This window comes from Ipomoea nil, unplaced genomic scaffold (genome assembly GCF_001879475.1).
Source record: "Ipomoea nil cultivar Tokyo-kokei standard unplaced genomic scaffold, Asagao_1.1 scaffold1932, whole genome shotgun sequence".
NCBI lineage: Eukaryota > Viridiplantae > Streptophyta > Magnoliopsida > Solanales > Convolvulaceae > Ipomoea > Ipomoea nil.
The window spans coordinates 439,546-465,722 of record NW_017618360.1 but is presented as its reverse complement, the minus strand read 5'-3'; the positions used below and the strand labels follow the sequence as shown (position 1 = coordinate 465,722).

Here is a 26,177-nt window from a genome sequence, read left to right as displayed (position 1 = left end):
AAGAGAAATAATTCCATTAGTTATATTGTTTTTTTTTTCTACAATATAAAAATTCTTTACATTTAAATTCATCAATTGATTATATTCGCTACATTGTCCCTACAATGTTTTTATTAAAAAAAATATTCATTATCAATAAATTAATTAAGATAAATAATTTTATTAGTCATATTGTCTTTATTTTTCTCCAATGTAAAAATTCTTTACATTCAAATTTATCAATTGATTATATTCGCTATAATATAAAATAATGATATATATTTATTTACTAAGTATTTTATTAATACCATGAAAAAAATTTAAAAAATATAATTAATAAAGCCAATCATATTAACTACTTGAGTGATTTGTTGACAAAGACATTATTCAAATCACACAACAAATTGAAGTGAGAACTATCTCGCAATGTCCTTGTTTGGCAATCAGCAGTTAGCGGTTAGCGTTAGTGAATTTGACCAGCGAATTATATCTACGGTCGGTAAAAAGATATTTGAAAAAATTAGCTATTTAGATTAACATGTAAAATGACATAATAATAATAATAATAATAATAATAATAATAATAATAATAATAATAATAATAATAATAATAATAATAATAATAATAATAATAATAATAATAATAATAATAATAATAATAATTGTTTAAAAAATAAAAAATATAATAAAGTCAATCATATTAACTACTTCGCGGATATATTGACAACAAGAGTATTATAATCACACAACAAATTGAAGTGAAAAATTACCTCGAAATGTCTTTGTTTGGCAATCAGCAGTTAGCTCTTCAATATTAGTATATATTTAATATTTTATGCCATAATTTTTATTTGTTCTCCCTTATGTCCCGTATTTAGTTTCAACCATACCTATACAATTATTTTATTGACAATTATAAACAATTTTGACTATATTATCTTGCATTTGTAAACTTAGAATTACCTACTTAAATACGCAAATTCAACATTCAATTATCTATGTATGAACAATTCCAATATAATCTTGCATTGATATACTTTAAAGTACTTATTTAAAAAAAAAATAGGTATTATCCAATCGCGCAATGCGCGTAAAAAACTATTATATATTAAAAGAGTGCAATTCACAAAAAGATTTTATTAAAAGTATCAAATAATTAAATTTTGAAGTATTCAACTCTTTTCATTTCTCTACTCATTTTCTAGAAAATGAACCAAACACACAAATATCATTTTTTGTTGTGTAGTCAAATACCAGAAAGAAAACTATTTTATGAAAAATGACTCATTTTTAAAAAATATTTTCAAAAGTCATTATCATTATCATGCTTTCCAAACGGAGCCTAAAATGAAATTTGAGAATACGTGGATCAAAAGGCCGGAGTGCGTTAGCAATTGCGGTAAAGTTAGGGCCTTAGCGGAATCTACGTGGGCCAAAGAGAAGCCCAAATTACGTAGTTACGTGGCATGATCACCTCCGAGAATGCTAACGACCTTATGGCGCGGCCTTCTGTTAACCGCCAAAACAACCCATCTCACCGATCATTATTTTCCGGCGGTTTAGGAAGCGAGATAGAAATGAATAAGCATCTGATTAACCTTGTCGGCCGCCGCATTGTTTTCATGGCGAAGCCGTATATCAGGCTACCCTCAGCATCCCCCTTCTCCACGTCGCCATTCTCATCTGCTTCGAAACAATGGAACGGTGGCGTTTCGATGGTTCAAGGAGCTTCTAGAGGGATTGGCCTTGAATTCGTAAGAAAAATCTCTTTACTTTCTACAGAATTAATCAATTTAGTTCACAAAATGTGCTTGCATTTTCGCCAAATCACTCTGCATTTCAATCCTATGCACCTCGTCATTGTTGAATTCTGGACCTTTCGGCTGAGTTTCTTAGCGTTGCAGGTCAAGCAGTTGTTAGAGAGAAAAAGTGAAGGGCGTGTAATTGCAACTTGCCGGAACCCTAATGGAGCTGCAGGGCTTCTGGAATTGAAAGACAAGTTCTCCGATCGCCTCGATATTCATCCCTTGGACCTTACAATTGAAAGCACTATAGAGGTATCTGTATAGAGGAAAAGCTGGAAACTTTAGAATTACCCAATTGAACACCCATTGAGTTGGAAATATTTCCATAAAAAATGAGACGCAATTGAACTAGTGACTCTGAAACAATGTAGTATATGTAATTGGACTCTTTTATATATATATATATATATATATATATATATATATATATATATATATATATATATATATTTGAGTACTATTGACTCTGTTACAATGTAGTATCTGTTCATAATTACTTTTTCAATCTACTGAAGCACAAAGAGTCAATACCGTCCCCACTGGGGCTCGAACAACCTTGGGCATATAAAATTAAGCTTGCTCACTGAACTTACTATTTGATTTCTTGTTAGTGAGGGGGTATTTTTGCACTACCTATAATATATATCATAAACAAATGCCAAACTGCAGGAGTCTGCAAATGCAGTTAGAGACAAGTATGGCTCCTTAAACCTTCTTATTAATGCATCTGGCATTCTTTCAATACCAGACATTCTGCAGCCAGGTACATATGTTTCTTTTGTTACTTTGGATTTGTATGTTTTTATGAATGTTGAAGTTAGCAACAGCTTTGATCATGCAAAACACATTCTCTATATCATAGCTTGGTTTCATCTTTTTGGTTCTTGACTAGGTTAACTGGTTAAGTGAGCCATTATTTTCCTGAATTTTCAGTACAGAAACGACACTGACCAAAGTACAGAGGTCATCGTTGCTTCTTGCTTATGATATCAATGCTGTTGGTCCTATTTTGGTTATCAAGGTACCATCACTTGATTTCTCTTTTTTATAATGTGTTTGCATCTCGGTTTTAACAAGTTGGACTTAGCAATTTTCTATGAACAGCACATGTGGCCTTTGCTGAAGGCTGGAGGTGGGTGTGGAACGGGAAGGGATTTTGCTATTGTTGCCAACTTGAGTGCAAGGGTTGGATCAATTGGAGACAATGCTTTAGGAGGGTGGCATTCATATAGGTCTTCAAAGACTGCACTAAATCAGTGTATGATCAAAAGGCATTTGTTCATTAAACTTTTCAGTTTCGAAATTCATAGTTGCGTATGAATGCTAAAACTATTTTCATCTACTTTCTAAAAGTAATAAATATGGTAAGCGTACAAAATTGTTAGCAGTTAGCGCTATTATGTTTCAATATTTCTGGGGTATGGTTGCATTTTACTAAACATATAAACATATTCTTCCATAGTTCTCTTATCTTAGTTCAGCATTCAATTGGCTTAGATTCTTTTCTATATTTAGTAGAACCCTCCAAGACAACTAGGATTTTGTGCTTTTCATTTTCTTATTGTCTTTGCTATCTGCTGAGCAACAAAATGAAACCAAACTCCAATTTGCTAAAGTTCTTTATTAAAAATCCATTCCTTTTCTGCAGTAACAAAGACCATATCAGTGGAATTTGCACGCAAGAAAGATCCTATTATATGCTTGTTGCTGCACCCAGGCACGGTGGATACAGATCTTTCAAAACCATTCCAGAAAAACGTTGCCAAAGACAAGCTTTTCACCAAAGAGTTTTCTGTGCAAAAACTCCTCAGCATCATCGACAACGCAAAGCGCACCGATAATGGCAAATTCTTTGCCTGGGATGGCCAGTCAATTCCTTGGTGATGTGATTGACCATAGCACAACTTGATAAACCTTCCAGGATTGCAACTTAAGCTTCCCTGTTTTCATTGTTGTCTAAATTTGAGTATTTGTGGACATGTTGACTATTTGATGAATGTACAAGCCAACAAACTTGGTGTGATTGTGTTTATCTTTATATTCACAAATCAAGTATTAGGTAGCACTGATTTTTTGAGTGTGTTTGACAAGCACAAAAGCTAGCTTATAGCTTCTTATGTAAAGTTTAACTTTTGGCTTTTGAGGGGCAAACTCAAGCCGAGTTATTGGGTTGTTGGCTTGGTTCTACAAAGTTTTAAGTTCTATTTCTAGTGAGAACGGTCATCTGACCTTTTTGGTTGAGCTGATCAATTATGGATAACCTAAGTTAGTTTATTTTTTGTTGATTAAAATTACAAGACCAACTTCATTTACACCTTTGAATAACAGTTCCCGTAAATTAAAGTTTTTGGCTTTTGAGAAACTACTCAAAGTATCTTTCTACGAATTATTTTCAAATAATTTGTTCCGATTTTACCTTTATTCTTTTTTACCGATGACTATTTTTTTCTTTTGGTCTTACCATTTTAAAGATATTTGTGTTCCCCTGTTCTGTATTTATTTGGGGTTTATTTTCTTTTTTGTTTGCAACATTAAGGACAACTACAACACTATCATATGGTTGGCCAGCAAGGGAGGTTAAGCGTAGCTTTCAACAATCAAAGCTCTAATCCATAATAATACAGTCCGAATAGTCCGGCGATGATCCAAGTATCCAACCCCTTCATTAATGTCCCAACTAATTATTATTCCATTTATATAAATATAAATACTAGTATTTTATATAGCAATGCACAAAAATATATGTCTAATAATATTAATACTCAATGTTAAAATATATTTTTTTTAAAAAAATTATAGTTGTAGATCAAAATTCATATTACATAGTATAGTTGATAATTTGAATCTAGTGGCATGAAGTAACTCTTCTAAATGAGATAGTCAATAAGTTCGGTCCCAGTGGACCCTATATCTTATGAAATAAAACATATTTCTTATGTATACTTTTGTCCAAAAACTAATTATTATTCCCTGTATATAAATATAAGAAAGTAAGATGAGATATCATAATCATGCATCTTCTAGCACTAGAGATTTTCCTTGAGAAATGGTCACGGAAGATTTCTGCTTTCCCACCACCGCCAACAACTTGGCGCATCTCAACATGACCATGACTAGTCCATCTCTGTGGAGAATCCCCTCCCAGTCGGAGAAGGTCGCCGGAGAGAGACATAAATGGCGCCGGAAAAGCCATTCGGATCTGGAAGAGAAGAGCCGGAGACAAGAGGAGAACGAGGCGGCAGGGGGCGGCGCGGAGGAGAAGATGGACATGCTGTGGGAGGATTTCAACGAGGAATTGCACGAAAATCACGGAACGCCTCCGGATTTTACTCGGTCGCCGGAAGGTATTTCGAGGTCGAAGCGTGCCGACGAACAAGGGGCGGTGGAAATGTGCAAGGCCAGTGGCGGCGGCGGCGGCGGTCCGTTTTCTCTGTTACTAGTAATGAAGATGTTGAAGAAATTACTGATGCTTCAAAATTCTGCAGCACTCAAGAGGCATGCATCCTTGCCTTAACTATGAATTAATTAATTCTCATGCCACCATTATTTGCTCAAATTGTATTATTAATCCATCGCATTTGTAAAAGACAGCCCCGATTTCATATCATATGCATAACAATTGGGCATTTGCATGTAATACACTTTTGCTCATTTTTCTTATATTATAGTTGTCTAAAATGGATTAATGGTTTAAATATATATAATTAATAAAGAAAGGTATAAGTAAAGTGTAAGCACGAAGTAGAGTTGTCGAAACAGACTAGCGGGCGAGATCCGCCCAGGCTTGCCAAAGTCCGTCATATGATAGGGACAGACTAAAAAATCTATTAAAATATACGGACTATAAAATTCAAAGCTAGCGCTGTTTTTTTTGTGGATAGGACGGGCTAAGAACATTTTGATGATTCTAGCCCATAGCTACCTTAGATGCATGGTGTAGAAAGTTTGTATCCTTGGGTTTGATAGCGTATTTACAATGGGCAATGAAAGTAGTCAAGCAAGTGAACTAATCCTCAACTCCATGTTTGATAATTAATTCAAGTTTTAATTTAACGATATTAATTCTTGATAACATGATATTCAAGTGAATTATGTTACGTTGACCGAATTGAGTAATTGAACCGATCTCATACCATGTCGAGAACATATGGAATGAATTCATCCTTACTCTTTAAACTTTTGAGAAAAAATTAATTAATTATGAACTCATCTAAATTAAACAATATGGTATATTAGATAGGTCAAAATTGATTAGATTATTGGTTGTTTGAGACCTACTATAGAAGTTTGACTTTGATTAATTATAACATTCATTAATGAATTATTATTATTAGTCAAAATCGAATACTTATTACCAAATGATATTTTTTTATACCATTTCTCATCATTGTTCTTTAGATGATATTCAATCATTGGACCTAACATAATGCATGCATCTAAGTCTGGGCCTAATTTCAAAATGTCACTACCAATCATTAAAGCCCACTATGCTATTACTATTACTATCCACGATCACAAATTCATAATTGAATGAGGATGTCGTGCTGCTCATTTGTTTGAAAATCTTTCACCTTTTAAAACCAAATCTTTTACCTTTTGACCTTTTTGTCATCCAAATAGACTTACCTCACTAAACATGCTTAAATCAAATCTTTAACAATGCATGTTCCCAAATAACAGGCCGAGAGGGAAAGAAGAGACAATAGTAAAGGCCAATAAACAATTTTTTTAAATGGCCTAAAAAATTCGCAACTATATTGTAATAAAAAGGGTAAAAGTTGGGGACACAGATTATATTAAGATAAATGTTGGTGAATTATTAAAACGTACAAAAATAATTTGCGTGTTTTCCTGTCACTGAAGAAGACGGTGAATCGTGGACCAATGCAATGGAGTTTTGTATGTATATGATTTCATGCAGGTATTTCACGTGTTTTTTCCTCCCTTTAATTTGGCCATATATCTATGCCCTTATCTTCATCTCTTGGCCATTTTCGTCTCCCATGCATATCTTCAATGACACGTGTCTACAGATATACGATGATTTTGATCCATATAATTGGTATTATGTTCTCCTGAAAAGATTAAATTCTCAACTCCACCCCACAAAACATAAGAGGATGTAAATCATGGTAATTCAGCTAAACACAAAGTTTAAATCTTTATTTATTGTGCACAAAAAGAGATTGACTCGATTCGTGTTTTTTTTTTTTTTGAGTAAATACCTAAAATGGTCCCTCGACTATAGCTAAATTCACAAATTGGTCCTCAACTTTCAATTTCACACAATTAAGTCCTTAAGTTTGCAATTTTGACACGATTTGGTCCTCCATCTAATTGACCGTTTGTTGACCGTGATCGACGATCTCCAGAAGAACCTTCAGCTCTCGTCGGAGCACGTGGATGCCTCCAGGATGACGTTGCACCGGTTCGGAAACACGTCGTCTTCTTTGCTCTAGTACGAATTCAACTACATTGAATCCAAAGGGAGGATGAAGAAGGTAACCGGGTTTGGTAGATTGCTTTCGATAGTGGATTCAAATGTAACAGTGCGGTCTGGAAATGCAACCGGAACCTTAAAAAACCGACGATGGACCATGAAATTACATATATATCTTCAAAAATCACAGTCAACAAACGGTCAAATAGACAGAGGACCAAATTGTGTTAAAATTACAAAGTTAAGGACTTAATTGGGTGAAATTGAAAGTTGAGGACCAATTTGTGAATTTAGCTATAGTTGAGGGACCATTTTGAATATTTACTCTCTTTTTTTTCCAAACTTCATTCATGTGACCAACTGAACTGTTAATACGGGTTGTATAAATTTTGTTGGAATCCGCACCTGTATAAATTCAATTTTTAAATCAGTGGGTTGCTCCCAATTAAAACGTGGAAAATTTCCATTCATTAATTCACCTCTGCTGCTCTGCACCCCTATTGGACCACACTTCTTATACTTTAATCTATGTTGTTTTGATGTAAATGCAAAACCTGACTTGTTAAACCATTTCTTCTCGCTATCCAACTTCGCCGGCGTCGTCTCCGCTCGCCGGAAATCCAAGAATCTAAGACAAGATCGATGATGACGATGATGGGAATGGGCGAGGTGTGGGGGAGTATGGGGTCGGCGGTGGTGACAATCATGGTGCTCTGGGCAACCTTCGACAAGTATTGTCCCTACGAATTCCGAAGTTATTTCAAGAAATACGCTACGAAATTGAGGAATTTGGTCTACCCTTACATCCACATCACCTTCCATGAGTTCTCCGGCGAGGGCTTCGAAGGCAGCAAAGCGTACAGAGCCATCGAGCGCTACCTCTCCGTCAACTCCTCCGCCCAGGCGAAGCGGCTCAAGGCGGAGGACATCAAGGACTCGCAGACTCTGGTTCTCAGCATGGACTATCACGAGGAGGTAAGCATATAATCCACGTAATTACTTTAATATGTGATAATAAACATAAAATCCTTCTAATCTCCGGCCATAGCTTCCGTAATTGATTGCTTGAGTCTTTGTCTAATTAACAGAAACTCCTCGGGGCTACTTTGGAGTCACGTGAATAAGGAAGTGTTTTCTTTCACTTCTCTAGGTACTCTAAATGATGAATAAGTTGTTAAACTGAATAGGACTTAGAAACCTTTATACCCTCATCCCATAGGTAATTAATTACCTATGTTACAGGTCTAAATAGTGTATAAGTTGTTAAACTGAACAGTGAAGACTTAAAAACCTTTATACCCTTATCCCGTAGGTAACTAATTACCTATGTTACAGGTCGTTAAATGGTGTATAAGTTGTTAAACTGAACCGTAAGGATTTAGAAACCTTTATACCCTTATTCTGTAGGTAACCAATTACCTATGTTATAGGTCGCTAAATGGTGTATAAGTTGTTAAATTAGACCGTGAGGACTTAGAAACCTTTATACCCTCATCCCTTAGGTAGCTAATTACCTATGTTACATGTCGTTAAATGGTGTATAAGTGGTTAAATTGAAAGTGACGACTTAAAAACCTTCATCCCTTATTCCCTAGGTAACTAATTACCTATGTTACAGGTTGCCGACGAGTTCCGGGGGATCAAACTCTGGTGGGTTTCCGGCATGGACGTCCCCAACCGCCAGACCATTAGTTTCAGCGGCCGAGGCGGAGATGAGGCCAAGAAGTATTTCACCCTCAAGTTCCACAAGAAGTACCGGGAAATCGTCACCGGAGCTTACCTGAAACACGTCTTGGAGGAAGGGAAAGCCATCACGGTGAAGGACCGGCAACGGAAGCTCTACACAAACCTCAAGAACGACGAAGGAGGATACTACGGTCGGCGAAGTATGTGGACGCATGTCGTGTTCGAGCATCCGGCGACGTTTGATACTCTGGCTATGGACCCGAAAAAGAAGCAAGAAATCATCGACGATCTTGTCGCGTTCAGTAAATCCAAAGACTATTACGCCAAAATCGGCAAGGCGTGGAAACGTGGTTATCTCCTCTACGGCCCTCCGGGCACCGGAAAATCTTCCATGGTGGCGGCTATGGCGAATTTCCTTGGATACGACGTGTATGATTTGGAGCTAACCGCCGTGAAGGATAACACCACGCTCAGAAAACTCCTGATCGATACTTCCGGCAAGTCGATTATAGTAATCGAAGATATCGATTGCTCCCTGGACCTCACCGGCCAGAGGGAAGGGCAGACGAAAGATAAATCCGGCGTCGAGAAATTAGATCCGCTGAAAATGGAAGAGAAGAAGAGCGAAGTGACACTTTCCGGTCTACTCAACTTCATCGACGGCCTCTGGTCCGCCATTGGAGGAGAAAGGCTCATCGTCTTCACCACAAACTTCAGGGAAAAGCTCGACCCGGCCCTGATTCGGAGAGGAAGAATGGATAAACACATCGAGCTGTCATACTGCGGATTCGAAGCGTTTAAGGTCCTGGCTAAAAACTACTTAGGAATCCAAACCCACGAGCTTTTCCCGACGGTGGGGCGGTTGTTGACCGAGACCGGCATGACGCCGGCGGATGTTGCGGAGAATTTGATGCCCAAAGCGGCCGAGGACGACGAGACTACGTGTCTGGAGAAACTGGTTCAGGCTCTGGAGAAAGCTAAGGAAGACGCGAGACTGAAAGCAGAGGGAGAAGAAGAGGAGAAGAGAAAGGCAGCGGCGGCAGAAGAAAATGAACAGAAAAGCTTAGAAGAAACCATGGCGGCTGCAAATGGTGTGAAGGAAAATGGTCACGTTTCGATCAAGGATGATTGAGACCAAGAAGACAAGAATGAACAAAGACTATGGAGATAAGAGCAACGAACGGCAATGATTAAGCGGCAAGATTTGGGGTTTTTCCGAATGATTAACAATAATAAATGTACCATTTTGCTTAAAAATAAATAAATAAAATGGTTCATCGTTGCATATGATTCCAATTAGTTGGTGCATCTTTTATCTTTTTCTAACTTCAAGCCAACTTAAAATTTGGGTTAAGAATTTGTTACGGTTGGAATTGAGCTTCCCTCTTATATAATAAACAGCTCAATTTAGACTAAATCAATTTATATTTATTATAATATTTGTTTGCTTCTTAAGAAAGTTTTTCTGAAAATTATTAATTATTATGGGAGAAAGTGTTTTGGGTAGAAGTTGGAGAGAAGGAATTTGGATAGAAGTTTGAAGATAATTTTTCTGCACTTACTTTCTTCCCCCTTTTCCCTTCTTATGTCGGCAGAACCTATCTATAAAAAGGGATGCTGTGCTCATGCTTCAATAGAGAGAATTTCACAACTTCCACAAAGTTTCCACACAATTCTACATACACATCTATTTCGGCAGTAGGAAGAAAAGAAGAAAAATAATTAAATTATTTTCTTCTACTTTCATCTTTGGATACAGCTTGCCGTGAGTTCGTCGAACCGCTCTTGGGTATTATCTTCTTCAAATATTTTGAAGTTAGTTTGTATTTATTTCAGACGTTTTTTAGGTAATCTCGTAATATTTATATTATGTTCACCTTCTCGTGGTGGTTAAATATTTTGGGTATGAGATATTATTCATTTTAGTCTGTGAATTAGAATATATGTATTTGACCTAGTGTTGGTATATTTGATGATTTTGGATGTTTGGCTCGTGTGGTAGCCAGGAACTTTGTACCCAATATTTATTATAGTGGAATATTTTGATGGTGGTGGTCCCGTGGTTTTTCCCCGTAGTTTTGTGGTTTTTCAATAAATCGTGTGTCCCTTGTATATGTTATTTATTTTGACTATCTTGTACTATCACGTATTTGTGCTCTTGTCGATTCTGTGATTTTCATTTGTCATAGATAGTGGGATTTTTCCCAACAATTACTAAGCTAACTGTCCATCATGCATAATTGTTGCTTGCAATGTTTAACGATGGAGCTCGAACATTAACAGGGCGTTTGGTTGAACAGAATTTAAATTTTCTTCCCACTTAATTCTCATCTAATTTCAAAGGCACAAAATTTCTTTGTTTTGTTGAAAGAAATTGTAATTTTCCCATTTTCATGGAATTAAAATCCCCTTGTCTCTACCCCCTCGGGATTTTAATTCCTGGGATTTTAGGAAGAAAAAAAATAATGATGAGTCAAAATTACCCCTTCCTTTTTTAACTTAAAATTAATGCCTAACAACAACAATGGACATTATTTTACTTTATACTACTTATTCCCTTTCAATTCCCATATATACCAAACATTGAAATTAAAATTCCCAGTAATTCTATTCCTATCAACCAAATACTGGAATTTAAATTTCCACTTTATTTCCAGTAATTCATCTCCCATGAAATTACAATTCCTTTCTCACGTAATTCTCCCTCTCCAATCAAACGTCCAGTAAAATGATAAAAATAATAGGGTTAGTATATATATATATATATATATATATATATATATATATATATTAATTAAAAAAATTTTGAAGGCAATTAATTAAAAATATGATTAGTCTTTGCCGCAAATTTTTATTTTTGTTTATTATTTGATATGTATATAATGCTCCATTGCTCCTCGTGACAAATTATTGTGTGGATCACGGTCTAAAAAGATGTCATTGAATTTTGTAAGTTAGAATAATGCATATTATGTGTTAGAATAATGTACTTTATGTATTAGAATAATATACATTATGTGTTAGAATAATGAAACTTATGAGGTAAGCTAATGTATTTTATGAGTTAAAATAATGTATATTATGTTTAGAATAATGTACATTATGAGTTAAAAATGTATACTGTAGTGGATCGCGTGAAAAAAAAAATATTAACGAAATGACGTTGTTTTTGGATCACGGACCACACAACAACTATTGGCTCTGTATTGATTGGCCCAAATTCAATTTAATAGGCCCAATGATCATAAAATCGACTAAGAGCATCCACTATAGTGGATAATGCACAATTTCTAAAAAAAAAAGTAAGTCGTAGTGGAGAAGAGAGAGGGATGAAAGAGAAAAGTGGGAAAAATCTGCAAGGGATGGAGTTATTGCAGTAAAATGGACTGCACGCGCCCGAGTGGCACGTCAGGTGCGCTTGACCCATTAACTTTTCACACACACACACAGAGTTTTTGTTTTTCTTTTTGTTTTTTTTTTTCCTCTCACATCTCACATTCTCTTTCATAATTACTTTTACATTCTCTCTCTAATATCCCCAACTGATAAGGATGATCTAAAAGGGTGACGCAAATTATGCTGTGCAACCGAATGCACCATGCGCATGGTGCATTCGATCCAAAACGACGTCGTTTTAGTTATAAAAAAAAAAAAAACGCGCGTCCCACTTAAAGAAGAAATCAGGTTCGATTTCCGGCAATAGCATTTTTATATATCCATAAATTCATAACTATATATCCATAAATTCATAACTATATATCCACAAATTCATAACTATATATCCACAGTGAATGAATGAAGTAAAAATCAACAACTATATATCCATAGTGAATGAATGAAGTAAAAATCCACAATGAATTTGAACTAAATATCCACAATGATTAAACTAAATATCCACAATGAATGAACTAAATATCCATAAATTCATAACTATATATCCACAGTGAATGAATGAAGTAAATATCTACAATGAATGAACTAAATATCCACAATGAATGAACTAAATATCCATAAATTCATAACTATATATCCAGAAATTCATAACTATATATCCAAAAATTCATAACTATATATCCACAATAATACTATTGCCGAGAATCGAACCTGAATTTTTTTTAAGTGAGACGCGCGTTTTTAGTCAAAACGACGTTGTTTTGCATCGTATGTATCATGCGCATGGTGTATTCGGTTGCACAGCATAACTATTAGAGGGGTGATGGGTAGGCTTGGATGTGTTTGGTCACGCCCAAATATCAACCCAAATGACTCACTGCCCAATTGAACAAGTTGGTCTAATAGAATTTGCACAAAGTATAAGTTTAGTATCTTTAGGGGCGTTTGGTTCGGATCATCTTAAATTACCTATGTAATTTGAGTATGATAATGTTATATTACCTTGTTTGGTTCAAGTTATGAGATTACCTTGTACTGTTATATTACCTGAAAGCTGATGTGCCGGTACTGTTTCAAGGTAATATGATTACCCTCAATTTTCTTAGGTAATTTTAGATTAGCTTGAATTATTCCAACTTTGCCTTTGTTAACTAATCCTTATATAATAATAATAATAATGAAATAAATATATATTTATATAATCAAATATACATGTGTGTACATTTATATATTTAGTTTTTTTTTTTTTTTGATATTTAAGCATTAATGCACACACACACACACACACACACACACACACACACACACACACACACACACACACACACACACACACACACACACACACACACACACACACACACACACACACATATATATATATATATATATATGGAAGGGTTCAGGTGCGGGTATAGCTTCCCGTGCGGTTAGATCTGAGCCGTTGATCAAATTTAGATCGACGGCTCAAATCAATGAAAAAAACAAAAACGTGTGTCAGGAAGAAAGAAGCATAAGCTAAAAATGGCGCACCTTAAGTGATAGAAACACGCATCTTAAGTGTTAGATCTTAAGCACAAACTCATGCACATTAGGTACAAAATCCACACACATTAAGTACAACCTCACGCACATTAAACACAAAATCCACGCACTTTAAATATTAACTCACAGACTTTAAGTTTCAACAACTATTGACATTAAGCACAAACTCACGCACATTAAGTACAAAATCTACGCACATTAAGCACAACCTCACGCACATTAAGTACAAAACTCACGGACTTTAAGTATTAACTCATAGACTTTAAGTTTTAACAACTACTTACATTAAGCACAACCCCACGCACATTAAGCACAAACCTCACGCACCTTACGCACAAAACTCACGCGCATTAATCACAGATTCGCTCACCTTAATTTTGACCTAGATGCAAAAATTACAAATTTGTCACGGTATTTTTTTAAAAATTTTAGTAATCCTGAATGTTGATTTAAGCGAGATGAATGACCCAGATTAAACCGCACAACCGCACCTGGGCACCCTAACCGCACCAGAACCTATATATATATATATATATATATTATTGAGGACATTATAGTAAATTGATCTATATAACCTAAAATATAACTCTTAACCAAACATGGTAAATATTATATTACACAATTCAAACCAAACACATAAAATAATCTTATATTCCTAAAATCTCACATTACCGAAAAGGTAATCCTATTACCTGAGATAATTCAAAATTCCGTGAACCAAACGCCCCCCTAAGGCATGATGTCCTCCAAAAAAAGTAATTGAGTGAAACATTATTTCTATCTGAATATATTTTAATTTGAATCGTGGTTCCGGACTGAACTGCCCTTATTGATCAGCATTTCTATCTATTTATAATACATTACATGAAAAGGTTTAAGAGGTTATGTGAACTTATATCAAAATTTAATTGTGCGTAAATAATTAAACTACGTCAAAGATCTCATAGTCAAGAGACATAATCATGGGTCTGTGACTCTGTAGCTATGACAGGTCCAAATCTCAATGGAGCTGACTCTTTGTGGTTCACTATTTCAGTAGATTAAAAAAGTATGTATGAATAGATAAAAAAGTATGTACTAAAAAAATTAATTAATCTATAAAAATAATAAATAAATAAATACTGCATAAAATTTAGTAAGATGGACCAGACGACACTGATGACTACATTAAAAGCTTACTTGACTGAGTCACTGAAAGGTATAGGGGTCGTTTACTTCATTTCTCTGTTTTTTCATCTCCAGTTTTCCATTTCTCCATTTCTCCAGTTTTCCATCTCCATTTCTCCAATTTTCTATTTCTCCAGTTTTCTAATTTTCATTCCATATTCCTCCTGTTTTTCATTTCTGATTTTATTAAATACAATCATCCTATATATCATTTGTACATTTCTACAATAATAATAATAATAATAATAATAATAATAATAACAACAACAACAACAACAACAACAATAATAATAATAATAATAATAATAATAGTAATAAAATAATAAAATAACAATTAAAAATAATAATAATAAATATGTGTGCATAAAGAGGAGGAAAAAAAAGAAAAAGATAATAATAATAATAATAAAACAAATCTGTAGGGTGGAGGAAAAATAGAAAAAAGAAAAACAAATAATAATAATAATAATAATAATAATAATAATAATAATAATAAAACAAATCTGTAGGGGGAGGAAAAAAGAAAAAAGAAAAATAAATAATAATAATAATAATAATAATAATAATAATAAACAAATCTGTAGGGTGGAGGAAAAAAGAAAAAAGAAAAACAAATAATAATAATAATAAAACAAATCTGTAGGGAGGAGGAAAAAAGAAAAAAAGAAAAACAAATAATAATAAGGAGAATAACAAAGAAAAGGAAGAAGACTTCTAAAATGTGCACAGCAGGAATCGAACAATGGACCTCTACAACTATGGGTACTGTTCACCCAAATTTCTTCCACTCCTCCATTTGGAGAAGTCCAAATCTTCTTTCTCCAAAATTATACATGAGGTTGGAAAATAGAGAAGGAGTAAGCATTTGGAATAAGAAATTTAGTAAACGACTTCTTTAATTTTTATTTTTTCCACTCTCATTTTCTCCATTTTTCTGGAAAATCCTCCATTTTTCCAAGTTAGTAAACGACCCCATAAGGTCTGTAAGAGAATAATGGATTTGGAGTCTGTGAAGAGATTCCTCGAGGGGGAAGAAGGGAAGGAAAATGAATCTCCGGTGGTCGATTCCATGCCCTTCAAATTTCTGGAGCCATTAATCTGCCATGGATTGAAGATCGAGCTTGTGGAGCCCGATCGCATCCTCTGCTCCTTCAAAGTCCCTCAACGTCTAGTGGTACCTACTCTTTTATTTCTTCTCAAAATTTTCAATTTAGTTAAGGGCTTAATTCATGCGGGAATTTATCTGGAAGAGCAGAATTCCGACAATATATTGCACGGCGGAGTGACGGCGGCGCTGGTGGACGTTATCGGTGCGGCGGCTGTGTTCGTGGGTGGTTCTCCGGAGACTGGGGTCTCCGTCGAGATCAACGTTTCCTATGTTGATGTTGCTTATACTGGCGTACGTGCTCCCTTTTCGTGCCATTTTTGCAGCTTATTTTGACCATTTTCATATCAATTGCTAAATATGTGGGTCATTTCTCATAATTCTTTTTGGCTCTCTATTAGCTATAACAAAATTTTATCTGATCAACGTCAATCTGAGCATCATTTGCCCAGGTTAATTTGAAATTTTTTTTTAAAGGAATTTGAATTGTTTAAAAAAAAAACAATAATTGCTTTGTCACTATTATTTGAGTGCTTTAATTCCAGGTGAAGTTGTAGTGTAGTGTTGTACCATATATGCCTGTTCTAACCCGGGTGACATAGAGATTCGAAGCATGTGCTCCATCTAAACTAAAAGTCTAAGCTGATAGTTGGATTGTACATTAATAGTTATATGCTCAACAGTGACCTTCTTGATTTGAGCTGGTCAGATTCTTGGTTTAAAATCTTTGATAGGCTAGGGTCATAAGATGAGATTTATCAGTGCACACCCTTGAGTAGTAGCTGATGGTTTCCCTTGTCACAAAAAAAAAAAAAAAAAAAAAAAAAAAAAAAAAAAAAAAACTGCCCTCTTTTATCAATCATTGAGTCTGGTTGACACTAGTCTAGATTCAAAAGCTTGTTAGCTTGTCCCACCTTTGATTGTATGACATTTTACTTTAATTTCATTCTAGGTTCTTGTAACAGTTGTGTGGAGTTCAAGTGCTTGAATATGTTTGTTCTGATGATGTTTTGCATAGCTAGCTACAAAGCCATCTCCTGTTGTTATTTTGATTAGCACAACTAGAATGCGTGAATGGTAAGGGTACCACTTATATACCAGCTACCACCACTTGGAAGCTCGCTGGAACCATGAAACGTTTAGCTAGCGTTTGAGAGTCATTTCGTGTAGGACGGATTCTTTCTGTAAGTTCACGCTAATGCAGGAATTTAGGACATATAAGCTTTTTGTTACTTTTCAGGACGAAGTTGAGATAGAGGCAAAGGTGTTACGCATAAGGGGCGCGATTGCTGTTGTCAGTGTCGAGTTAAGGAACAAAAAGACGGGAAAGGTGATCGCGCAAGGACGCCATTCAAAATACTTGGGTAGAAGCATGCTGTGAAACTGGGCATCTGTGGAGTCTGTACGAACCATCTTCTTTATAGACCTTACTTGAGGATCAGTGCCCATTTTGCTGAGAGGATCAAATGCATGATGTAATAGCTGTTTACCCATTGCAAGCTGTGTTAATAGTTAATACATACAGTGGTTGAACAGTACTGGTCCTCTATTCACTCAAGTTGGAAGTTGGAACTCTATCTCTGCATGAGTTGCTGCTATTATAGTTTAGTATAATACTATTTTTGGTTTATTAGTGAAAGTTTTTAACTCTTGTATTATGTAACACTTATACTTGAATCATTAAACTAAATTTGGCAATTAATTCATATCAAAATTTGGAATTTTTGTGCTTTCATAGATTGCCAATAATTAGATATTAGATTTGTTGTCAATTAATAAACCATATCCTTCTTTTCCAATGGTTAAATCCCCAATCTCAAGGCCTCATATTCCTAATCGATACAGCATTTAGGAGGATGTAAATCATCGTGATTCACCAGTTCAGCAGAGAAGGCCAAATGCTTAATAATTCTCATATTGTCACTGTTGAGGTTCGAACATTGATTGTTTCTGCCAAATACTGCATACTAAATCGAGTTAAGCCGATGCAAACACCATACTAATATCTTATTGAATTAATTGGATTGTTGATTTGGTAACTAATCACGAGGTTCTAAATCGTGAAGAAGCAGACAATTAGGAAAAAGTCTAATGGGATTGGCTCTCATATCAAAGTGAAGATGGTAAGATAGCGGTCAACTAATCATAAGACGATATATAAATTTGATCGACGAAGTAAAGTGTGGCGGCGAAGGGAGGTTTAGGCGACATGGGAAAGGAAATGGACTTGGAGTCGATCAAAAAATTCTTGGAGAAAGAAGGCGGTGAATATGAAGCGATAGTGGATTCCATGCCCCTCAGATTCCTCGAACCCTTCATCTCCCATGGCATCAAGGTCGACCTGGCCGAGCGCGGCCGCATTATCTGCACTTTCAAAGTTCCCCTCCGCCTAGTGGTTCACCTCTATTACACTATTTTCGTTCAATTTCATACTCCTATGATTTATTTGATTGTTGATTTAGTTAAATTTTATGGGAATTTTACGAGGGGAACAGAATATGGGCAACTTCTTGCACGGCGGAGCCACGGCGACGCTGGTGGACATTGTCGGTTCGGCTGCTATTTACACTATGGGAGTGCCCACTTCCGGGGTCTCCGTGGAGATAAACGTTTCCTACTTGGATGTTGCTTTTCTCGATGTAAGTGCTGCTTGCTTGTGATTATATTATTATGATTATGATGATATGATGATGTACACGTGATCCTCATGAATTAGGCATTTTAGGGGTTGAAATTCATGAATTTCTGACAGGAAATCTACGGGTCTGTCATCTAGTGAGCTGTTACTGATTGAACAGTTTGTTTTGTGAACTTTGTGGCTTTCTGAAAATGCAGAGGAAAACTGCTTTAGAGTTGGAGATTGAATCAGTTCCCCATGGTTTTTTATATCTTGAGTTTTTTTATCTGTTGTGGCAGCTTTATAACAAATTTCTGAGTTTTTAAGCTTTTAAGATTTGAGTTGCCTCAGGGGATTTGTCATTTATTCACCAAATCACCTCAACACAGAATAAGTTTCTTGTTAGTGTTTATTGAAATGAGATTTGCTTGGCTATCAGTGTAATATGGAATATCTTCTTTGCCTTTTTTCTGTATTTACAGTTAATGGTTTAATCATTCTACTCAGAAGCATGAAAAGAATCTCTCTCCGGTTGTTCCAAATCGACCGTAATAGTACATGAGATATCTACTGATATGTTCTATCATACCACTTCTTCAGATCATTGTCGAATTGTTTGTGTTTCATTTTTTAAATTGTATGCCTTGTTATTTTTCCTAACCAAGAAGCTGAAAAGAAATGGTTGTTCGTTAAGGTTAAGAAGTATACTGACATTACTGTCAGGTTGGCTGATTAGTAAAAGTAGGTATGACTTTGAGGTGGAAATGTGATGTATTTCAATGGGATCTTACCGATCTCTGGGAAACTGGAAGTAATACAGTATTTAACAACTGGTTTCCTGTCATATAATGTATCATTTACCCTTTCATGCCATGCAAGTTACCAGTATTATTTTTTAACATTAGTTATTGTTGGAGTGGATAATAACTTAATTTCTTACTATTGCATCAGGAAGAAGTTGAGATAGAGGCCAAGGTACTGCGAATGGGGAAGTCAATAGCTTTTGTCAGCGTGGAGTTAAGGAAGAAAAAGACGGGAAAGATAATTGCTCAGGGGCGCCATACTAAATACTTGGCTGTTGCTAGTAAGCTTTGAACTACCTTGTCAGCTTAGAGTTGAGGGGGGGAAAAAGACTGGAAAGATAATCACTCACTCGTGTCGTACTAAATCAAAGTGTTGCTAACTAATGTGTCTCTCCTAGAGGAATGGCCAAGCAGAGACCACATTGTTTGTATCTAAGCATTCCTTGCAATGAATAATTATATGTACAGAGATGTCAAAGTCTCATGACATTCTTATGTTTTCTCTTAAGATAAACCATTCAACTATTCCAGCTTGGCTTTCATGAATTCCTCCAATATCCAGTTTGATATATATATATATATATATATATATATATATATATATATATATATATATATATATATATATATATATATATATTCTGGGAATGCAAGAAAGAGGAATGATAATATTTGAGTGAAGTTTGGTTCAAGAATGTGCAATTCTTTTTAGTGTATAATAGAACATGAGCTATGTTCCACTTATGTTATTGGACAGAATCTCAAAAACCTTATTCAGATGTCCTTTTACAGACAGAATTATCACACCATGTAAAACAACAAACAGACAGACATGAAAGGAAAAGATCTCCACAAAATTGGAATATGGGGAAGAGGGGTTTGTTCATTCAAGATTCAGAATATACATCAGATGCAGTCATCAAACAGGGAAAGAGAGCAATTAGTTGCACAACGAATGTGAGCCCTCGAGTTACAAGTACCATTAAGGTTGGAAATAGGTAGACACATCAAAATTCGTTTTGTTTAGAGAATCAATTATTGTCTACAAGTCCTAGCGCCTCTCCCAAATTTAAAGTGTTTCTCATGGTTTTCCTTCCAACGGCGCCACCTCCATTGCCTTTCCTCATCATTGCCGCAAACTCACCGTAGTCTATTTGCCCATCCTGTAATATGAAAAGCTTACAGTGAGCATAGCAAGAAACCGGAGCAAATTCATCAATTAATCTTCATAGATGGTAAGGGAATAGTAGGTTTCTTCCATTTGGCATCTTCAATAACATAGCTCAAAATACTTGCATCGAAAGTTATAATCTTGGTTTCTTTAGGTAGACAGAGTTGAGAGTTGAAGAAAGAGATAGAAAGCATTATAGACTGAAAGATGGAGGTTAACAGACTCCATTTGGTAGTTTCGGGGCAATTTAGTACTAAATAATGATCACACGACAATTAAATACTTAGGTGTTTCGTAATAGAATGTATGTTTATAACTCCCCAAATACCTAAGTAAAAACTGAAGGGCAGAGAACTTACATTATCTTGATCAATTTCTTTGATCATTTCATCAAGATTAAGCTCGCTTAGACCAAATTCTTTGCAGGCTTGCTGAAGTTCATCAATGGTTATGTAACCACTACCATCTTTGTCAAAGAAAGAGAAGGCTGATAGTAGATTTTCCTCTCTTTCCAGCTTGTTCAGGTGTACAGTAGCAGCAAGAAATTCACCATAGTCTATTGTCCCGCTGTTGTCAACATCCGCCTGTCAAATAAACCGTTCACTTCAATGAGAAGAAAACTCGTAATGTACACATGAAAACAAAGGGCGGCTAGGCTAGGCTAGCAAATTTGAACGAGCAAAAAGAAGTAAATAATGAAGAATCATACAGCATCCATAAGATCCTTGATCTCAGACTCCATAAGTTCGGATCCAACTCGTCTTAAACCTTCTTTCAGCTCATCAAAGGTTATAGTTCCACTATTGTCTGTATCTATCATTCTGAAGAGCTCCTTGAGACCACCAATTTCTTCTTCTGATAGCCTCTCAGCAATTACCTTTAAGTAATGTAAAAATCGGTCATTTTTTAAGATACAGAAGCAGAATAAGATAAGTGTAGGACAAGACAAGAATCTCCTATTTATATACCAGACGAGAATAACAACAATCTTAACCTATGTAAAAAAGTTAGGGTGTCTATACAAAATATAAAAAGCATGAAAGAGTTAACAGCATATGAAGGTTGATCCCGGAGCAAAATATAAAGCATGAATTTTTTTGGTCAGGCCATGAGGTGTCCTGAGCAGACCCTAACTGTAGGAGGCACCTTTAAGCCCGTACCATACTCAAACTAATCCCCATTCGCACCGGCTCGGCCCAATTAAAGGGCAAAGTGCTGGCCAGATTGGTTTTTCCATATGAGAAGGGTTTGAACTCTCGATCTCTCTTAAGGGATGAGAAGCTACCAAATTGATATCAGAGAGCACAAGCATTTCCAAGAGATGGTGCAATAGAAAAAGAGTCACTTTTAAAAAGATATGCATGGAAATCTTACACGTAAAGCCATCTTCTTGAGTTTATTCATTGCAGAGAACTGTTTCAGGCGTGAAAGAACTGCAGAACCAAGAGGCTTATCAGGTGCCATTTTGTCATCCACAATCCAAGGATGGCCTGAAAATCACAGGAAATAGGTGCGCTTATTATTAGATGAATTTCATGAGTCGTGTTGAGGAGTTAATACCAAAAATAGAACCAAACAAATCCTGCAAACTCACTACACTATTCAGAAGGACTTACACAAAACTTCATGGGCTGTCAATCTCTTCTCTGGATCCCTATCAAGCATTTTGCATATCAAATCCTTGGCACTATCTGAAATCCCCGGCCATGGCTCTGATTCAAGATCTAGTTTCTCTTTCAATATCTGGCGGAATATCCCCATCTCAGTTTCTGCAATAGAAGCAGTAGGCATGTTAATTGTACCCAAACGAAACGCAACAGATATTATCTTCCCCATATACACGAATCGAGCAGTCAACTACCTGCCCAGAAAGGCGGAACTCCACTCAGTAGTATGTACAAGATAATTCCAGCACTCCATACATCTGATTCAGGTCCATATTGCTTACGCAGAACCTCAGGTGCTACATAGTAAGGACTTCCAACTACATCCGAAAATATTTCACCTATGCATAACAAGTAAATAACAATCCAAGTGTTTATATTAAAGTTAAACCAACAATAGACATGGCATTGCCTCCTCAGAATGCACCTAACACAAACCCACAAAGTAGTTTTTTCAATCAAGAATCCAAATAAGAATAGCATTCCCCAGAATCAGAAAAATCCGTTGTTAATCAATAAAGAAAGAGCAAATACCAATTTTTATCCCACGAGTATTAGCAAAATGTCAGTTTTGGTCAACATATTTAATTCCTACCAATTTTCATCCACGACTATTGTCTTAGTACCAATTTTCATCCACGACTATTGTTTTAGTGCCAAAATTCATCACACCAGTCAGTCAATCGCACATTCGTTTAAGACATGCCGAAATATGAAATTATTAAGGGTATTTTTGTCATTTTCAAATTAAGATCACAATTTGAGCATTAATAAAGGGATTTAAGCCCTATAATCAATCCCAATTAGCACTGCTCCTCCTCAAATTAAAGCAGTTTTTTCAATCAAGAATACAAATAAGAATAGCATTCCCCAGAATCAGAAAAATCCATTGTTAATCAATAAAGAAACTAGACAATTAAAGAGCCCAATTGAGCTCCAAAACACATGGAAAATGGATCCTTCTTGCTTAAACAAAAGAATGTATACCTAATTGAACAAATGAGAATCCTTTTAAACATAATATCTACGTTTAAAGCACAGAATAAAGGTGAACTTATCATTAATCGATGAAGAAACTAGAGAATTAAAGAAGAAAAGATTGAAGAAAGATTACCCGGTTTGTAGAAAACAGAAAGGCCAAAATCAATGGCCTTGAGAGTAGCATCCTCATCGGTGCTAAGGCACAAAAAGTTCTCCGGCTTGAGATCTCTATGCATGACCCCCAAGGAATGACAAGCCTCCACAACCCCAACAATGGTCTTAAGCAGCTTAGCAGCCTCCCTCTCGCTGTAATGCCCCTTCTCCACAATCCTGTCGAAAAGCTCCCCGCCGGCGCAGAGCTCCATCACTATGTGCACATACAGAGCATCCTCAAAGGTACCCTTAATTCTCACAACATTCGGGTGCTCAGACAAGTGGTGCATTATCTGAATCTCCCTCCAAACATCCTCGTAATCCTCCGAGCAGAACAGCTTCTTCTTGGGAATGGACTTGCAGGCGTAGGCCGTGCCCGTCGCCTTCTCCGTGCACAGATGGGTGGTCCCGAACTGGCCTTGCCCTAGCTTCTTGCCGATTGTGTAGAGCCGCTGAAGCGGCTCAGTCCTGTACGGGAGGACCCATGTGGGCTTGGCCTTTGGCGGCTCTCTGGTCACAGTTTCTGAGGTTTTGGACGCCATTAACGAGCTTAATGAATCTTGATCGTGATTCAAGAATCAATGAATAACTGGATTTGAGATTACTTTTGGGGATTTTTGAAGAAAGAATATACTTTGGAAAATAAAAATAAAAAAGTACACTGAGCAAGACTACTTCCGCCTGTATATATATATCTCTCTCTCCGTTTCTCGCACGAGAATTTGCTCTCTATATTCTCTCCAATTCCCCCGGTCTTGTAAGAAATGATCTCTCCGGCTAAAATAGTCATTTCGCTTTTTTCTTTCTTTTTTAGCTTGTCCATTGTTTTGTTGTTATTACTCCCCCCCGTCTATTTTACGTGTCCGGTCAAATCAACTTTTCTTTTTTCAATTATTTTAATTTAATTTATAAGTAACTTAAATATTGACCCGAATACTAGTTCAAATAGCAAAGGAGATTCTTTGTAAAAACAAATTATATATACATCTATCATAATATTAATGATTTGTTTTATAAATACAAAATTAGTTATCATTTGATACAAGTTATTTGTATATCCAAGCTCTAGAAATTATATTTAATTATAAGTTATCAAGAGTATACAATATGATTCTACACGTGGTTCGTACTTTGAGGTTGATTAAAGCAAAATAAAAATTAATTCCTCCTTGATGTCAATGAAGGAAGATGTATTAGTTGACCAAGCTTACTATGAAGACTTCAAATCATTACCGAATTTGCGTGTTTTTTATTTGCAAAAGAAAAAAAAAAGAGTAAAAGTAACATATTTACATCTCTTATGTAGTTTGTTGTGAATAAGATGTTAGTTTTGTGACTAAATAGTTAATGGAATGTCCATACCTATTACACGGTTTTGAGTTGAATCACTTGTGAACGTCAGTGTAACACGTTATTGATTATTAACTCGCTTAATTATATTTAGTGATTTTTTTAATATAAAATACGTTAAATACAGACAGTGTAATTTTTAAATTTGGATTCAACTTTTTTTTTTTTTTTTTTTTTTTTTGTAGTTCATTGGAGCTATTAAAAAAAAAAAAAAGGCAAACATTTTGTGAGAGTGTAAGGGGGGTGTATTCAATCATGACTTTCATAGAGTTTTAAAGACTAGAAAGTCTTTAAAAGTGCGGTATTCAATCAAGATTTTTAAAGAGTCTTTAAAAGTCGTGTGGTATTCGATTAAGACTTTTAAAGAGTCTTTAAAAGTCATGTGGTATTCAAAAAGTTATGAACTTTTGTAGACTTTTTAATTTTAAGACTTTTGTAGACTTTTCCTTCTCAAATATAAATAGTTGAAATCCAACCATCAACCTCAAGATTTCAAAATTTTATTTCTTACAACTTTGAATGCTTTCTCTCTCTATTAAAACTCTATTTTTTTCTCCCTATTTAAACTTTATAAATCTATCTAAATTCAATAAAATTATTTTTTATTCATTATCCTATATTTTCCTCATACATAAACTCTACTAATTTTTCTCTCTCTCCTAAACTTTACAATTTTCATCTAAAAATTTGAAATAATATTATTTTTATTTTTATTTTTTCTATGAATTTTTTATCCCTAACTTTCTCTAATTCCCTCTAAATACATGAACAAAGCAAATTTTTCATTGTCAAATTTGTATAAGTTTCATAATATTCATATAAATACTTATATATTTTGTTTTTATTCTTTTTATGCTTATATTCGTAATATATATTTTTCATTTTTTAACAAGTTACTACGAATAGCGGACTACTGTTCGCCATAACAATTTGGGGTTACAAATAGTAGCTCATTGTTGTTGTTCGCAGTCTCAAATTGCTATTGTAAATAATAGTACTTTGCGCGATAGATGCCTAGCAATATATCAAGTATAATTATATATATATATATATATATATATATATATATATATATATATATATATATATTATTGATATTAGATTTTTATTTCTTTATTTTATGGAACTTGTAATTATTTTAAATATTTTATTTGATCAATTCTTTTATTATAAATTTTATTGTTTAATATTGTTATGACTTTCTAATGAAATAGTTTTTTGTTTTTTTTGGTTGATGTTTATTAATAATATATATATAAGTAATTAGCATTTTTTTTGAAGAATAAACAATTAGCATATAATTCTCTGCATACTAGGG

At 35.0% G+C, this 26,177-nt stretch overlaps 6 protein-coding genes across 7 annotated transcripts; 5 read left to right on the top strand and 1 right to left on the bottom strand.

Moving 5' to 3' along the window:
• Positions 1-1,456: 1,456 nt before the first annotated feature.
• LOC109193835 (uncharacterized oxidoreductase C663.09c) lies at positions 1,457-3,971 on the top strand. Its single transcript, XM_019344666.1, has 6 exons — positions 1,457-1,733; positions 1,884-2,036; positions 2,454-2,547; positions 2,723-2,805; positions 2,889-3,042; positions 3,433-3,971. Exons 1-6 carry the CDS (start codon positions 1,476-1,478, stop codon positions 3,666-3,668), a joined length of 978 nt encoding a protein of 325 aa, XP_019200211.1. The 5' UTR covers positions 1,457-1,475; the 3' UTR covers positions 3,669-3,971.
• An 859-nt stretch (positions 3,972-4,830) lies between these two features.
• On the top strand, positions 4,831-5,298 carry LOC109193861. The gene has a single exon (XM_019344693.1). It carries the CDS (start codon positions 4,831-4,833, stop codon positions 5,296-5,298), a length of 468 nt encoding a protein of 155 aa, XP_019200238.1.
• A 2,469-nt stretch (positions 5,299-7,767) lies between these two features.
• LOC109146532 (AAA-ATPase At3g28580-like) lies at positions 7,768-10,209 on the top strand. Its single transcript, XM_019294198.1, has 2 exons — positions 7,768-8,199; positions 8,843-10,209. The coding sequence occupies exons 1-2, from the start codon at positions 7,867-7,869 to the stop codon at positions 10,040-10,042; spliced, it is 1,533 nt and encodes a 510-aa protein (XP_019149743.1). The 5' UTR covers positions 7,768-7,866; the 3' UTR covers positions 10,043-10,209.
• A 4,781-nt stretch (positions 10,210-14,990) lies between these two features.
• Positions 14,991-17,841, top strand: LOC109193812 (acyl-coenzyme A thioesterase 13-like). The gene is made up of 4 exons (XM_019344635.1): positions 14,991-15,048; positions 15,990-16,189; positions 16,271-16,414; positions 17,361-17,841. The coding sequence occupies exons 2-4, from the start codon at positions 16,010-16,012 to the stop codon at positions 17,499-17,501; spliced, it is 465 nt and encodes a 154-aa protein (XP_019200180.1). The 5' UTR covers positions 14,991-15,048; positions 15,990-16,009; the 3' UTR covers positions 17,502-17,841.
• A 366-nt stretch (positions 17,842-18,207) lies between these two features.
• LOC109146508 (acyl-coenzyme A thioesterase 13-like) lies at positions 18,208-20,065 on the top strand. Of its 2 annotated transcripts, XM_019294169.1 has the most exons (4): positions 18,208-18,515; positions 18,616-18,759; positions 19,689-19,862; positions 19,908-20,065. In XM_019294169.1, exons 1-3 carry the CDS (start codon positions 18,330-18,332, stop codon positions 19,830-19,832), a joined length of 474 nt encoding a protein of 157 aa, XP_019149714.1. In that variant the 5' UTR covers positions 18,208-18,329; the 3' UTR covers positions 19,833-19,862; positions 19,908-20,065. The 2 variants fall into 2 exon arrangements, with proteins under 2 accessions (XP_019149714.1, XP_019149713.1); XM_019294168.1 differs by having other exon boundaries at positions 18,211-18,515; positions 19,689-20,065.
• A 310-nt stretch (positions 20,066-20,375) lies between these two features.
• On the bottom strand, positions 20,376-24,295 carry LOC109146507 (calcium-dependent protein kinase SK5-like). The gene is made up of 7 exons (XM_019294167.1): positions 23,490-24,295; positions 22,573-22,716; positions 22,328-22,480; positions 22,086-22,201; positions 21,421-21,588; positions 21,071-21,295; positions 20,376-20,703 (listed from the first exon to the last, which is right to left on the bottom strand). The coding sequence occupies exons 1-7, from the start codon at positions 24,049-24,051 to the stop codon at positions 20,572-20,574; spliced, it is 1,500 nt and encodes a 499-aa protein (XP_019149712.1). The 5' UTR covers positions 24,052-24,295; the 3' UTR covers positions 20,376-20,571.
• Between the last annotated feature and the right edge of the window lie 1,882 nt (positions 24,296-26,177).